This window comes from Euprymna scolopes, chromosome 34 (genome assembly GCF_053919585.1).
Source record: "Euprymna scolopes isolate OS-2025 chromosome 34, ASM5391958v1, whole genome shotgun sequence".
NCBI lineage: Eukaryota > Metazoa > Mollusca > Cephalopoda > Sepiida > Sepiolidae > Euprymna > Euprymna scolopes.
The window spans coordinates 57495460-57513012 of NC_136515.1; the positions used below are offsets into that span (position 1 = coordinate 57495460).

At 34.2% G+C, this 17553-nt stretch overlaps 1 protein-coding gene and 1 long non-coding RNA gene across 6 annotated transcripts in view; one reads left to right on the forward strand and one right to left on the reverse strand.

Annotated features, from left to right (window-relative positions):
* LOC145259268 (uncharacterized) overlaps nucleotides 1-17553 on the reverse strand; it is a 112661-nt gene that overhangs the window by 28045 nt on the left and 67063 nt on the right. The gene's annotated exons all lie outside the window — the stretch shown is intronic.
* The window catches only part of LOC145259266 (polyprenol dehydrogenase-like), a 244249-nt gene continuing 241330 nt past the window's right edge, over nucleotides 14635-17553 (forward strand). For 4 of the 5 annotated variants that reach the window (XM_080117106.1, XM_080117102.1, XM_080117104.1 and 1 more), the window contains exon 1: nucleotides 14649-14883. In XM_080117106.1, coding sequence (XP_079973232.1) covers nucleotides 14769-14883 — 115 coding nt within the window. In that variant the 5' untranslated portion in view covers nucleotides 14649-14768. Of the gene's footprint in view, nucleotides 14884-17553 lie in introns of all 5 variants that reach the window. The other variant, XM_080117105.1, reaches the window with a different exon arrangement.

Consider the following 17553-nt stretch of genomic DNA (forward strand, 5'->3'; position numbering starts at 1 on the left):
ACTGATTGTCCTTTATTCACTTTATTCACTATTATAAATTTTCCAGAAATCACGAGTTCCTATCTTCTGTGATTCTATGTGTTTCCTGATTGTGATCGTTCCTTTGGTCACACGTGGTCAGTCTTCAATAGTGGTCAGGTGTTCTCTCAATCACTTCTTGAATCAAGGGTTGATATGCTGTCCGTTCTGTAGCACTGGTCAATCACTGAAAAGTTAATAACTTAAGGATTTCGCCCCTCTGGCGACAAGAGACAAAAATGAGCTTCACAAAAAAAAAACAAAAAAAAAACTTCGGGGTTTTTTTCTACTCTAATTATTCAATCCAAAAAAAAATGTTTACAATTCCTTTCTACAAGTTTTTGATAATTCTTTTCAAAGCCTCTCGAATCTCTAATTTTTCCTCAGTTGATGGATAACAAGCAGAGGGGGGAAGCATCACGAACTCAGCTTGGCGACCACTAACAACTCGAACTAGGACTGGCAAAATTTTCTCGCGTAACAGCTTTTATTATGAGGGATAACATGGGGGAGGCGAGAAATGTGAGGGCCAAAAAATGTGGGTCCCTCTTTCAGTCAATCATCTCGGTTCATCCCTCAACGAGGCCTTCTCTGTCAGTTAGCTAACATATCCCTGCATATTAATTAGGGATCTTTCCCAAAGGAATTGTGACCCATATCTTTCACACACCTCAGAGGTCAATCTCCTGACCTCAGGCCACATCTGGACTTAGATGAAAACGAAACATAATTGGTTTTGTTTTTGCAATTTCTTACATCTGCGATCAGCAAGTTATGGGACATTATTAAATTTTAATTTGCTTTCGTATTTGATATATTAATTCTCGTCAGGTCCTTCGCTGCTGTCTGGGAGAGCTTTCACACTAAAGCTTCAACCCAGTGCCAATTTCGCCCTTTAATGTCGCCATTTTCACCCACCCCACCCCACAGGTTATTTCAGCATGCTTTATTTTTCTGTCGCTATTTCACTCTTTCTAGCATTTATAAATGTTTGTCTATTTGTATTTGACTTATAACGTATGAACCCATGGAATGCATGCTGGCTTTGTGCAATGACAGCTACACAATTTGTAGTGTAGAGAGAGTGGGGCTTGCTGTAATACTTCCATGTGGGAACATGTGCTTCAATGCCCACTTTGCATCATTCAGTTGTCTCATTGGCACACTGTTCAGCAGGAAGAGAGAAGAGATTGGTCCATGGAGCATCTCGGATGTGTTCTCTAATGGCTTCCCAGTTATCCCTGTTGTAATACCTTGTTGTTTTGAGCAATGGTTCCTCACCTTTAAGTTGGGATTTAAATGTGATGTGAACTGATACCACTATGTGGTCTGCATTTCCTAGTGGACTGTGGGTACTGGTCACACAATCACACAATCACTTCTCTGACTGTTTGAAAAACCCGACTGCTTATTTGGCGATTTTGTCTAATTGAGAGTCAAGATGCAAATACAACATTCACTGTTGCTGCTACTTTTAACACGTAATTGATTGAAGTTAGTTGGAAGATTTTAAGAAATGATTTACTAAAATTACGCCACATTTTTATCCGTTTCTTAATATTGTAGATTTAGATCTGTATAGAACTTCAGGCCCCTTCTTTATATGTCTAAAATAAAAGAAGGTGTATTTTAGATAGTACCTATTTTTGTATAAAACATGAAACAATTTCTTTATTATTATTCAGTTATCTCATGAGCACTCTGTTCAGCAGGAAGAGAAAAGATATTGGTCCATAGGCCATCTCTGATGTGTTCTCTGATGACTTCTCAGTCAGCGCTTTTGTAGTACTTTGTCGTTTTGAGTAATGGCTCCTCACCTTGAGGTTGGGATTTAAGAGTGATATTTACTGATACCACTAGGTGGTCTGCGTTTTTAAGTGGACTATGGGAATTATTTACACAATCTTTGGGTACTATGGTAAGGAATAGCTAGAAGTGAAGCTTACTGGTGTTCACGATCTGGAAGGTGGATCGGGAACATGACTCTCTCTGTAAGGGAACGAGCTATAGAGAAACTATAAGTACAGTGTTCAGTTATGCATCAGTGCATACCAAGCCAATCTTTATGATGGGCATTAAAGTCACCCAACACATGTACTTGTTTTCTGAGGTGGTGGCTATGCATGGGCATCCAGAGTGTGCTTTGTCACTTACATTTCTGTTACAGCTCTGAAATCGAAAAACCAATCTCCTAACTGTGCTGATATCAACTGCATCGGCTTCATAAATGTTCAACAGGCGCCGATGAATGTTGATCGGTTCAATTTTTTTCTGCATGGAGGAATTCAATGACGCAATTCTACTTCTAATGCATGAGCTTGCTTTCTTAGAGTCTCACACAGTCAATATCTGCAACAGAGAGGTGAAACTTTCAGGTCATGAATGCATGTTCAGTCATCATAACAATGCAATTTGCAATCCCCTTTGATCCATTTGGGCGGAATAATATAGAAGACATTGCTTTTAGAGCGACCTTCGTATGTTTAAAGTCAGCAAAAGCATTTTTTTTTACACGGTGGTCACCACTTATCAAGGCCCAGAAGCCACTCAGGGATAAGGGTTATTTCAAGTACAGTACGTTAGTGTGGAGATTTAATGAAGTGTTTACTTAAGAGGGCGGTTCATTAGGAATTTGTTAACGTTGGACTTAAAGACATCCAAGTTGTAATCAGGTGGGAAGCAGGCAGACGGAACAGAGTTCCACAAGTGTGCAGTTCTAAGAAAGAAGCTTTGTTCATGGAATCTACGTTTTGATTTAGGCACAGATAAAGAGTGGGGGAAATTTTTCACAGTGGATTCAGCTAGACGGGTGTTTTTCGTGAAAGATTGGCGAGGGGGGACCAGAGATTGGAGTTCAGACGAGTACCTGCCATGGAAATAACGATAAAACAAGCATAGGCTTGAAACCTCTCTTCTGTGGGAGAGAGGTTGCAGGGTAGAGAAAAGGGCATCCCCACTAAGCCACAAAGTCTATTTTGTACTCTGTCAAGGCAGGATAGGCTGTTTTTAGCAGCTCCTGCCCAGATATGGGAGCAGTACTCCATCCTTGGACGTACTTGGCTTTTATATAGATAGAGAATTGCATCAGTAGTGAGATATCTTCTGGAGAGGTAGAAGGACCCCACCATCTTTCCAGCGACCTTGGCAACAGACTTGATGTACGTGTTCCATTTCAGATCAGGAGTAAAGGACAAACCCAGAAGCTTGTCAAAACATGGGGCTTCTCCTAGACGAGAGCCATCGATTTCAATTGATGCCAGATGGGGATCAGAGCGTTGATGATACTTTTCTATCCTGTGGTCTATTGTAAGCCACCCATCTGTACTTAAGAAGTTGGTAAATAATTAGTTAAGCGATACTCTCTCTCTCTCTCTCTCTCTCTCTCTCTCTCTCTCTCTCTCTCTCTCTCTCTCTCCTGTGTGATATATTTCTGATTAAATAAACACTTTGCCACTTGGCATATACGAGCCTACTATTTGTGATCATGTCTAACAGGGGACTGTGAGGAGTTGAGTAGCGAGATGTTTGTCCACATTACATTTAAACTTTAGCATGTCAGTACAATCAGTGAAGCAGGAAACAGGGAGGGAATTCCAACGTCTAGCAGTTTGAAGGAAGAAACTATTAGTGTAAAAGACTTTCTAGGGGTCTCAATAGGGAAGGAAGAGGATTTTGCTGTTTGTCAAGTTAGTCGGAGGTGTGTACGTCATTGCAATGAGTTAATCAACGCACATTCCATTAAAGTATTTGTAAAACAGGCCCAAGGATGTGACATTGTGCCGATGGGACAGAGGTTAGAGCTTGGACGACAGTGTGAGACCTATTAGATTTGAGATTCTTTTTTTTAGTCTGTCTAAGAGTGAGAGACTAGTGGTATTTGTTGAGCTGAACTGATAAGACGATATCGGCCATGGAAAGTGAGGAAAAGCAATTCAGGCAAATGAAGACAGCAGCAGCAGCTAAAGGAGAATCAGTGGGATCGTGGTGGCGATGAAGGGAAAGACATTAAGAATTAAGGTATGTCATACACACATATAGGCACCACCAGGCATCACTAGATCTGAACGCTACTGCCACCCACTGAAAACAGCAAATCCCTTTCGTCAGAAATATCTCTTATGGAATATAAGGATTAAATAATAAACTAGAAGGATTGCTTGGTTGTTTTTGTTTTACGGCATATCAACCCTTTTCAGGTTATGCAATGCCGAATCCAAAGATTTTGAAAAAAAAATTTTTAATAGAATATATTTGTTGTTTTCAAGTCGGTTTCTATTTAACCCATAGTTGGGACCCTAACAAGTACTACCACTCCGAGTCAGAGTGGACCTGGGAGCAATGGTAATTAAAGGGTGACTCCACACTCCCCAAAGCCCGCAAGCTGTGGCCTCACTACTAAGATCTAAACTAGAAGGAAGTAAAAGTTACAAAGCTACGGAAAGTAAATCTCCAGTCACCTTTCTATTCTCTGTCAATATAGATAGCTGTTGTCTCTCATGCAGCTCAGTCTCCCTTGAACAGGCGTCTGCATATCCACCTTATCAGACAAAATAAGACCTGCTTTATGGGAATGGCAATTTACTTGCTGACAGTCCTCCAAAATCGACCAGAGTTTAAAAAAGAAGAAGAAGAAGAAGAAGAAGAAGAAGAAGAAGAAGAAGAAGAAGAAGAAGAAGAAGAAGAAGAAGAAGATTTCTGAACTTTCTTGACTAAAGTAATTTTCTTTTGGTCAATTTAGTATTTTTATTACCTATTTTTTTATATAGAAATTGCTTCAAATAAACTATTTAAAAACTCTCAGAAAACGTCTCTTATCGCCTTTCTGTGTGAAGAGAAGTTTTATTTGTCTAGCTGAACTGATGAGACGATCTTAACCAAGAAAAAGAGGAAGAGGAAACAAGTCGGGTAGGCGAAGACACAACCGACTAAAAAAGAATTAGTGTGACGATGGTGCCGATGGGAGGAAAGAGAGTGAGAATCAAAGAAGTTATTTACTTATTTAATTATTTATTTACTTAGTTATTTACTTATTTAATTATTTATTTACTTAGTTATTTACTTATTTAATTATTTATTTAGTTATTTACTTATTAAATTATTTATTTACTTAGTTATTTACTTATTTAATTATTTATTTAGTTATTTACTTATTTAATTATTTATTTACTTAGTTATTTACTTATTTAATTATTTATTTACTTAGTTATTTACTTATTTTATTATTTATTTACTTACTTATTTACTTATTTAATTATTTATTTACTCAGTTATTTACTTATTGAATTATTTATTTACTTACTTATTTACTCATTTAATTATTTATTTACTTAGTTATTTACTTATTTAATTATTTATTTACTTACTGATTTACTTATTGAATTATTTATTTACTTACTTATTTACTTATTTAATTATTTATTTACTTAGTTATTTACTTATTTAATTATTTATTTACTTAGTTATTTACTTATTGAATTATTTATTTACTTAGTTATTTACTTATTTAATTATTTATTTACTTAGTTATTTACTTATTTAATTATTTATTTACTTAGTTATTTACTTATTTAATTATTTATTTACTTACTTATTTACTTATTGAATTATTTATTTACTTACTTATTTACTTATTTAATTATTTATTTATTTATTTACTTAGTTATTTACTTATTTAATTATTTATTTACTTAGTTATTTACTTATTTAATTATTTATTTACTTAGTTATTTACTTATTTAATTATTTATTTACTTACTTATTTACTTATTTAATTATTTATTTACTTAGTTATTTACTTATTTAATTATTTATTTACTTACTTATTTACTTATTTTATTATTTATTTACTTACTTATTTACTTATTTAATTATTTATTGACTTAGTTATTTACTTATTTAATTATTTATTTACTTAGTTATTTACTTACTTAATTATTTATTTACTTAGTTATTTACTTATTTAATTATTTATTTACTTAGTTATTTACTTATTGAATTATTTATTTACTTAGTTATTTACTTATTTAATTATTTATTTACTTAGTTATTTACTTATTTAATTATTTATTTACTTAGTTATTTACTTATTTAATTATTTATTTACTTACTTATTTACTTATTGAATTATTTATTTACTTACTTATTTACTTATTTAATTATTTATTTATTTATTTACTTAGTTATTTACTTATTTAATTATTTATTTACTTAGTTATTTACTTATTTAATTATTTATTTACTTAGTTATTTACTTATTTAATTATTTATTTACTTAGTTATTTACTTATTTAATTATTTATTTACTTAGTTATTTACTTATTTAATTATTTATTTACTTACTTATTTACTTATTTTATTATTTATTTACTTACTTATTTACTTATTTAATTATTTATTGACTTAGTTATTTACTTATTGAATTATTTATTTACTTAGTTATTTACTTACTTAATTATTTATTTACTTAGTTATTTACTTATTTAATTATTTATTTACTTAGTTATTTACTTATTTAATTATTTATTTACTTACTTATTTACTTATTTATTTACTTAGTTATTTACTTATTTAATTATTTATTTACTTACTTATTTGCTTATTGAATTATTTATTTACTTAGTTATTTACTTATTTAATTATTTATTTACTTAGTTATTTACTTATTGAATTATTTATTTACTTAGTTATTTACTTATTTAATTATTTATTTACTTAGTTATTTACTTATTGAATTATTTATTTACTTAGTTATTTACTTATTTAATTATTTATTTACTTAGTTATTTACTTATTTAATTATTTATTTACTTAGTTATTTACTTATTGAATTATTTATTTACTTAGTTATTTACTTATTGAATTATTTATTTAGTTATTTACTTATTTAATTATTTATTTACTTAGTTATTTACTTATTGAATTATTTATTTACTTACTTATTTACTTATTGAATTATTTATTTACTTACTTATTTACTTATTGAATTATTTATTTACTTACTTATTTACTTATTTAATTATTTATTTACTTAGTTATTTACTTATTTAATTATTTATTTACTTACTTATTTACTTATTTACTTAGTTATTTACTTATTTAATTATTTATTTACTTACTTATTTACTTATGGAATTATTTATTTACTTACTTATTTACTTATTGAATTATTTATTTATTTATTTATTTATTTAGTTATTTACTTATTTAATTATTTATTTACTTACTTACATACTTATTTAATTATTTATTTACTTAGTTATTTACTTATTGAATTATTTATTTACTTACTTATTTAATTATTTATTTACTTAGTTATTTACTTATTTAATTATTTATTTACTTACTTATTTGCTTATTGAATTATTTATTTACTTAGTTATTTACTTATTTAATTATTTATTTACTTAGTTATTTACTTATTGAATTATTTATTTACTTAGTTATTTACTTATTTAATTATTTATTTACTTACTTATTTACTTATTTAATTATTTATTTACTTAGTTATTTACTTATTTAATTATTTATTTACTTAGTTATTTACTTATTTAATTATTTATTTACTTAGTTATTTACTTATTGAATTATTTATTTAGTTATTTACTTATTGAATTATTTATTTACTTAGTTATTTACTTATTGAATTATTTATTTACTTACTTATTTACTTATTTAATTATTTATTTACTTAGTTATTTACTTATTTAATGATTTATTTACTTAGTTATTTACTTATTGAATTATTTATTTACTTACTTATTTACTTATTTAATTATTTATTTACTCAGTTATTTACTTATTGAATTATTTATTTACTTACTTATTTACTTATTGAATTATTTATTTACTTACTTATTTACTTATTTAATTATTTATTTATTTACTTAGTTATTTATTGCAGCAACATGTGACATAAGATTGGAATGCTGGGAAAGTAAAGTCAGTGACCCTAAAGAAGGAACACTGACCCAGCAAAATTCCCTGGACAACACAATCGGCATTCCCCAATAGGGGTACCTCAAGCAGTAAATAATGAACTTTCTCCACCCAAAAGGAAAAGTGGACCTTCTAGGTATTACAAAGACAGTATATCTCACTCCAACAGGTACTGGACCACATAAATAGACAAGCACTTGTCAGTCAGATTGTTAAAAACGGATCCTCGAATGCTATTTCTGCCCAAGTCTTCTGCAACCAAAAGAGAAGACCACCCTTACTCGATAAAAATGATGGAAAGGTATTAACAGAATTAGTACGACACAGTCATGTTGACAAATCGGTTTTCGCCAGATCACTGAAGTTAAGCAACATTGAGCCTGGCTAGTACCAGATGGGTGACTATTTAGGAAGGCTAGGCGCTGTATGTACCTTCTGGGAAGGTTGGGCGTGGGGCCAGCACCCTCACCCCATAAAAAGAACTCCTCGCTACAAAAGCATCTACAAAATTGTGGATGGCCAGTGGGTCAAGACTATGGTGGTGGTGATGGTGGATTAGAGAATTAAAATATATCACGCATAGTGGGTACTACACCTTGCCCGAGGGTGACCCAGCACTGCAACGACTAAGGGGTAGTGACATTCTCCCCAAAACTCTGGCGCTCCTGCACCAGGGCCTCGTTGCTTAATAGTTAACAAAAGAAGTAGAAAACTAATGAATGAATATACACGTAAAAGGCGCGTAAAAGAAGTCAAAAGCAAATAGACTACGTCTAAAGTCTTTTGGGGGGCAGATTGACAACCTGAGTGTGCCAGGTTCGAATCTAGAAACACTTTCATTTTGGGATGTCTCAACCTTCATCTAGTCCTTCCCGTAAGTACTCAATACCTTCTAGAAAGTATTCCAAGTTGAAAGATATCGGGGAAACGAATACCAGCAATAATAATCTGATTCATACGAAATGGATGAATAATCTTCAAAAGAAGCGAGAAGACCACCCTTATCCAATAAAAATAATGCACGGTATCAAGAGAATTAAAGTGTGCTAAATGATTAAAGAAAGAAGTAGAAAATGAATGAATGACCACGTGTGCTAAAAATAGCAACGACCGTTTTAAAACCACAAAGATAAAACGCAAAAACTTTATCTTTCACAAATTAAACAACAACAAAAGACTATTATTTCGAACCTAAATTAAAATAATTACAGTTGATAAACACTAAAGACACTTTTAACTGTAAGTAATACGGTATGAAATCAATTAAAGTCATTCGTTGTTTAGTGACACTATCACTGGCCATGGAGCTTGTATCACCAATGACTCTTCATAAAGCTAGCAGCTCAGGAGCTAGGAACACTCCCATCTCAATCTGATGAGAGTCAAGTCAGCATTGTCGCTGTGGGGACCAGGGGTAGCAGAATGCGATGCATTCTCTACTGCTGCATGACTCAGGGGTCCTTTCCTCATAGCCTGCTACCCCAGAGCCTGGATTCTTGAACCTCCAACTCACTCCTGCGACTCCGATCTCATTCCTGCAGCTTCCAGCTTACTCCTGCAGCAACTCAGCGACCCCAACTCACTCCAGCAACTTTATAGCTCACTCCTGCTGCTTCCAACGACTCCAGCTTACTTTTGCAGCAACCCCAGCGACCCCAGCGCCTCCAGCTTACTTCTACATCTCCTACGGCCCTGCTCCAGTATCCACTGACGTCCAGCGACCTGTTCCAATACCATTCTTATCCACTGACTTTCAGCTACCCGTTCCAATACCCACTGACGTCCGGCTACCAGCTCCAGTGCCCACTGACGTCAAGCTACCAATTCATACCTAAAGGACCCATGAATCTCAAACATCGCGAAAAACCTGTTCTCGCTCCAGCTGACCCTGAATGCATGGTCGTACATTTTATGGTTTATTTTTTCATAAAAATAAAACACGGTACACATCGTCTTTAACTGAAAATCTGTGTTTGTTATCCTTCTTTGCTTTGCCTTGTGTCTACTTTTATTAGTGTACGGTCGATTGGCACATTCGCGCCTTTCGCTCCTCTGAAAAAAAAAAATGTATAAACATAAAATTTCTGTAAGAATTGAAATTGATTTGACTTACCGGTGGTGGGTCGGAGGGAAGAAAAGACACTGAACTGCTGTTTTGCCGTTACTGAGAAACTGGGTATCTATTTCCTACTAAGTTAAATAGACATTCTAATCTCGTCGGAAATCACGTCAGAATTCTCGCCACTGAGAGTTAGTATGTATAAAAGAAGTTGTCTCACTACGGGTTAGTGACTAGTTAAGAAGCTAGTTACCTAGCTTTAGACCTCTTCAAAATCGACCTTTTTCTTCAAACATATAAAAACTGATATTATTCCCATTCTCCAAGGTCTAAATTAGCTAAATATATCAGTTATTATCATCTTGGACCTTGGCTATGCCTGCCTCAAGAGCCATGTAATTTTATTGTTGACGTTTTTCAAAAACGCTGCAAAATTTGGGATATTATGTCCTTATTTTCATTGTAGCTTTCCAGAGGTTGATGCTATAGCATTGAAAGTGGTACCAAATGAAAGCTAATAAAATTTTCTTGCATATGGTAGTAAACACGTGAACACCTATGTTAATTTTAATTAATTTTAATGCACAAACATATATATTTTTTATGCTTGGAAAGGATGCCATCATATAATACATAACTTTATCTCAAAAATGTTACTCTTAATGCATGTATATAATTTATTATCACTAAGTATGTTTTATCTCTTCATTTCAGATTGTAAGTTAAAGCTGATTTGTTAGGATTTGTGAACTGCTGACAACATGGTATCTGGAAGACAACTACACTGTGGGAAAGTAGTCAGCGATACAAGTGAACGGGATGAACCAACTGAAAAGAGAAGAAAGGTGGCAACTCCTGCCACAAGGTCATTCAGTGATGTGTATCTCACTGGGCAACCCAGCTCCAGCATCAGGGGCTCTCAACTTCCTACTAATCGGCAGGTGTTCCAGTATTTCCTGCATTTGAGGAATGATAATCCCAACAGTGACAATACAGTGGATGTTGTTTTGCCATTCTGGAATATGGCAAGGATTAAACACTAACTAGACCAAATGCAGTCAACCGTTTCATGATCCTCCATGAAAAGTACAGGAAAATTGTTAAAAACAAGGGAAGAAATAACAAACCAGAGGAAGAGAAACGAGCTAACTTTCTGAAGGACTTAGACAAGTTATTTGATATTGGAGCAAAGGATGTTGTGGAGGAGATAAGAAGCAACAGGCTGCTCACAAAGGAGAGCAAGGAAGAGGACGTCAATTTCTACTTGGACCAACAGACCACTCGCCTGGCACACATGTCAGGTCATGATAAGGTGTTTGAGAAGAAGTCTAGAGAGAAAAGTTTCCGAGAAGAAAGAGAAGAGAGAATGTTATCATCAGTGACTGCTGCAGCAGCAGAAGTTGGGAAAATTTCAAGTGATGAAGACCCAGAGAACAGTCAAGGCTCTGGTACTAGTGAGGGTTCAGAATACACTGAGACAACACCAAGCTGTTCATCAAAACCAAGTACGATAACCTTACACTTTCCACACTCAGTTATGACCAGTGAAGAGATTTGTAGCACTGCAGATCGGTTGTCACTCTCTGACAACCAGACTACAGCCATGGTGTCTGCAGTATTGAAGGCAGGATGCGCAGATCTTGATGACTTTGTTATATCAGCCTCTACTACAAGACGAAATAGGATAAACACTCGTCATAACTTGTGCCAAAGTTACATGAATAACTTCAAGGAAAGTCCGCCAGATTACTGCACACTACACTGGGATGGAAAACTTCTACGGGATGTTCTTGGTGAAAGATACCCAGTGGAAAGTCTTGCAGTGCTCGTCTCTGGTACTCCACAGTATGAAGAAGGGAAGCTGCTTGGTGTGCCCTTCATAGAAAGTTCCACAGGAATCCAACAGTGTAATGCTACATTGGAACTGATAGAAGCATGGGGTCTCACAGACAACATTGTAGGCTTGGTATTTGATACCACAGCAAGCAACAGTGGCATCAACAAGGGTGCAGCGAAGCTTATTGAAGAAAAACTAGGCAAAAAGGTATTCTACTTCGCTTGTCGCCATCACATATCAGAGGTAATAATTGGAAGTGTATGGGAGGCTGTGTTCAGCAAGGTAAAGAGTCCTGACAACCCAATGTTCAGCAATGTGAAAGAGAAGTGGGACAAGTTGGTTAAGGACTGCCCAAGAGTTCTGGGCCTAGTTGAACAAGACTTGAAACAGAAGACAAGCACAATTGCAGTCTTAAGCAATTTCCTTGAGGAAGCAAGTCCGAGGGCAGATTACAGAGAGGTGGCAGAGCTGTGCCTGATCCTGCTTGGTGAGGAACCTCCTCGAGGTATCCACTGGGCCAAGCCAGGTGCCATTCACCAAGCCCGCTGGATGGCCAGGAACATTTACTGTATGAAGATGCTCATGTTTTCCAAGGAACTAAAATATAACACGGACACTATCTTCAAGCTGGAGAAGATGAACAAGTTCCTGACCTTATTCTACACCAGCCACTGTGTGACCACCACATCTGCAGCTGATGCACCTATTCATGACCTCCAGCTTATGAAGAACATGCTGCAATACAAGCAGTATGACTATGAACTGGCAACCTCTGTTCTCAAGAAAATGAACAACCACCGCTGGTATCTGACCCAGGAACTAGTGCTATTCACCTTGTTCAGTTCACATGCCAGCATGACCAAGTCTGCAAAAGAGAAGCTCGCAGTCAAGCTGTCAGAAGCAAAGAAACCTGAGAGTTACAGGAAAGGCAAGCCAGTGTTTCCTGTCATCAATGCAGCTACAGTTCTCACAGACCTGGTAGGGCCAGAGTCTCACTTTCTGTTTGATGCTCTTCGAGTGAAATGTGACTGGCTCACTACTCCTGCTGACACCTGGGAAGACAATGACAGGAATGCACAGAAGTTTGTGAGGTCAGTGAAAGTGACCAATGATGTGGCTGAGAGAGGTGTGAAACTAATGAGTGACTTTGCAACTCAGATCACAAGTGACCCAGGGCAAAGAAGCTGCTTACTACAAGTTGTGGAGTACCACAGGAAAAAATTTGACAGTTTCAAAAAAGCCACATTGAACAAGTGATAATACATGCATTAGTAACATCCTATCTGACAGTTTCTTATGCAATATATGTGTCAGTGCAGTGCTATCATACTACCAAACTGATTTTTTGTAGTGTCCCAACTGTTTGTGCATTAAAATTAGTTAAAATTTACACAGGTGTTCATGTGTTTTATTGTGCTTACTACCATATGCAATAAAATTTTATTAGCTTTCATTTGGTACCACTTTCAATGCTATAGCATCAACCTCTGGAAAGCTACAATGAAAATAAGGACATAATATCCCATATTTTGCAGCGTTTTTGAAAAACGTCAACAATAAAATTACATGGCTCTTGAGGCAGACATAGCCAAGGTCCAAGATGACAATAACTGGTATATTTAGCTAATTTAGACCTTGGAGAATGGGAATAATATCAGTTTTTATATGTTTGAAGAAAAAGGTCAATTTTGAAGAGGTCTAACCTAGCTTGCTAGTCGGTTGGCGTCTCTTAGACTGATTACCTCGTTACTGTTGTTCGGCGAACGTTACCTGTTAATTGTTACCTTTACAAGAAGAGAAAAGACTGCTTGTAAGCAACGTCACCATTTCGTTGCAAGCCCTTACTGCCTTTTCTTACCCCCCCCCCTCTTCTTGTTGGTGAAATAATCCCGACATTTCAAATTAAAAAAAACATCTATTTTTATAATTTTGTTATTAAAAGTGCAAATAAAGACTAATTGTATTATTTTTATCTTTTTGTAATTTTGTTAATTTTTATTGAATACTTTTCGATAATGTCCTTTTTAAATATTTTATTTCAATAATAAATTGCTTCAAAATACAACTGCCGAAAAACAAAAAAGTGAAGGAATTGTTTTGTTTTTCCTCTTTACCGGTTCCGATAACAATAAAGCGGAAAATTAGGGAAGACCTTACGTTGGCTTATTATAACGAATATATTTTTAAGTCGATACTTAAAACGATATTTACAACAAAAAAAAAAAAGAAAAAATACAAAGTATCTAGGAACACAAATGATTACATACATCGAAATAAACATTTTCTGTACACAAATATGTTGCTTGTAACTTCAAAAAATTATAGTCGATACTGCGCGAAATAGAAAATCCTTAAAGACTGAGGCAGTGAGGCAATTATTTATTTATTTATTTATTTATTTATTCATCCATTCATTTTATTTATTTATTTATTTATTTATTTCAATCCTGTGTGCTATTTTTGGAGAACTGGATTCCCCACCCCATTAAAAACCGACCCTTTTTTTTTTTTTTTTTTGAATTAATCGAGGTTTGGTAAAATCTCAAAAGATATTTGCCTAAAATAAACTCGAGTTTTTTTTTTTTTTTTTTTTTTTTTTTGTTAAATACAATAAAATTAGAACAATATTTAGTATAATTTACATCAGTTTCTGGGATTCTTATGTCAAAAACAAGCAGCAATCGATTGTTGATAAACATAAACCACGCGCTTTGCCTTCGCTCGAGTTCTATTAATAGACCAAGGGGATTTCCCCCCACTGACTGTTGTAACGTCACTTCCGCTCACACGTGACTTTTCTCATTCACAAGCGTTCGTTGTTGTCACCGGATGCTTAGTGTTGTTTTAGAAACAACAGAACACGTTTATAACAACAGAGTTTAGAATTTTGTGCTACCCACCGCCGGAGACCCTACAGATATGTGGGAGTTTCTGCTCGAATGTGCGTGGATTTTATGGAGTTTCTTGAAACTGGTTGCTATCGGAGTGCATTCGTTATTTCAAGACCTTTACCGGGAGCACCAGGTTCCAACAGGTCGGTTTATTACAGTTTTTGTTGTGTTTTTATTTGTTTTTGTTTCTAAAAAAAAATTGTAGATTTGTGTTTACGTAGTAGTTGTAGTAGTCATGGATGGTGATGTAAGAAACGAATTTATCTTCTATGATAAAATAGTTGTAGATAAAAATTTGAATTATTTGGACTACGGTTAACTAATGCGATGTTTGTTTTTTTGGGGTTTTTTTTGTTTTTGTTTTGTTTTTGTTTTTTAGATAATATTTTCAAGTTTTACGATATGTTTATTATTAAATTGTTAGGCTAAAGTACAGAAAACAGCCTACCCTTCCAATATTAAGAATGGTTTTCTAAATAACGTTATTATTTCAGCACTGTACAATGAGTGCATTCGCATAACTGCCACTAATGTTTACACCAAAGGGTGGACTCTACTCCGCGTTTTCCTGCGTGCACGTGGTTAATTACGGTGCGTGCTGAAATAACGCTGTTATTTAGAAACCCATTCTTAACAGAATAGCATCTTTGTTTACGATTTTGTACTTTCACCCAACAATTTAAGGTACTTATCCAAAAAGACCGTGCTATATTTAGATAGGATTTTTAAGGGTGCTAGTGCAGAGAGTGATCCGCGCTATTTTTTTTAAATTGTATTTCCAAGTTTAATTAAAGTTTTATGTTTTTTATTCAATTGTAAGGTTGTAGTATAGAATAGGTACAAAACACCCTCCCCATGTTAAGAATGGCTTTTTAAAATAATAACGTTATTATTTACTTCCGGATCACACTCTCTGCCTGCACTAGTACCTTTTTAAGTTTTACGGTATTTTAAATTGTTAAATGAAAGTGCAGAATAATTACGATACGCTATCCCCTCTCCATGATAAGAATGGGTTTCTAAATACGAATGTTATTAGCACGGTTAGTACTCTGCATAAGAACCCGATTTTAATAAACAAAATGGTGATGATGATGATCCGCATCAAACAATGTCAGATAAATTATTTTATTTTTCTAAAAAAATAAAATTATATAAGAAATCAATAAATATTTCATAAAGTAATATTTTTATCATACAAAAAAAAAAACAAAGGTACTTATGCATTTTTCGTACCGTACTGAAATAATATTATTTTGAAAGCTATTCTTAATATGGAAGGGGAGGGTGTTTTGTAACTATTCTGTGCTTCTACCTAATATTTTAATTTAAAAAAACAAAAAAAAAAGAAAGATATCGTGAAACTTGAATTTAACCTGAAAAAAAAGCTATTTAAAAATAGCGCGGTCGCCGCGGTACAGTTACAGTCATCTCCCAATTTCAACAAAAATATCGTCAAAAGTGAATTTAACGTGAAAATCATATCTCAAAAAAGAAAAAAAAAACACGGTTCGTATTCTATATAAATAATCAAATATATCGGTTCAAATTCTGTAGAAGTGCTACGAAAATAAATTGTTTTTATATTGTCGGAAATACGTTATATAAGAAAACGCTTAATTACAAATGTTTGTTCTTTAAGAGACGCCTCCTGCCTGTGGGTATTAAGATTTTTCAATCATAATACTTGTATTTTTGCTTTTAAACATTAAGCCAGAAATGATTTTTTTAATCGACTGTTTTAAAGATTTTAAGATTACTTTCGAATGCTTACTATTGCATATATGACACTGTCACGGTAACATATATTGGGGTGGATTTCTAACAGCATTTCTATAATTTTTTAGCTTTAACTCATTTTCCAAACTTCACATATTCGTGGGGGTCATCTCGCTGCCATTTTTTTTTTTTTTTTTCGCACCTATCGATAAACGCTGTGTGATTCTCGAACCGATTAAACGTTTTAAAGTGAGTAAAACCACTGAAGACTTTTCCAGATAGGTAGAAGAGTAACTTATCTTCCCTTTGATAACATTGGTTTGTTATATATTTGTTTTTGACCCCTTTTTTCGTACCTCTGTGGATTGTAAAACAACCCCCCGAGATTCTTTGAAAACGGTGTTAAAGCCATTAAACTGCTAAATAAAAATTCGAATGAAAGTTTAAAGGCAAAATTCGAATATTCATGAATAAAAACAAAATGTCTACTGAAATAAAGCGTTTAAGAGTTTTCGAACAGACAGGCATGGATTTTGCTTTACCTTTAAGTAATCCCATGCGACATGCAAAAAGGATTAATGACCGTTTAAATACACCCAGTTTACAGGCGTGAAAAATCAATTCTCTTTCGCACGCTATTCTGCCAACCAGACCCCTCTCTCTCTCTCTCTCTCTCTCTCTCTCTCTCTCTCTCTCTCTCTCTGTATATCATGATAAGACCACGTGTCTTTCCTCACCCTCCGCTCGACAACGAACACCTACCCTAACGGTTGTTTTCATGGTCTTCTTCACCTTCATCCTTTCTTTTATCTTCTTTTCTGGCCATGTCATCTTCTCTCACATTGGCGGCTGGGGTTGCACATGGGGGTCACAAGTATTGAAAAAAAAAAAGTACAAACCTTCGACAAATATCAGTTGCGCTCTCTCTCTCTCTCTCTCTCTCTCTCTCTCTCTCACTCTCACTCTCTCTCTCTCTAACACTGTCGACCCTCCGAACGCTAAGGTCCCCATCTACGTTTGCTGCCGAGGCCGTGCTTGTCAGTTGCCATCAGCTCATCTTGATCAAGCCACAATCTGCCTTGAACTGTGTCCAA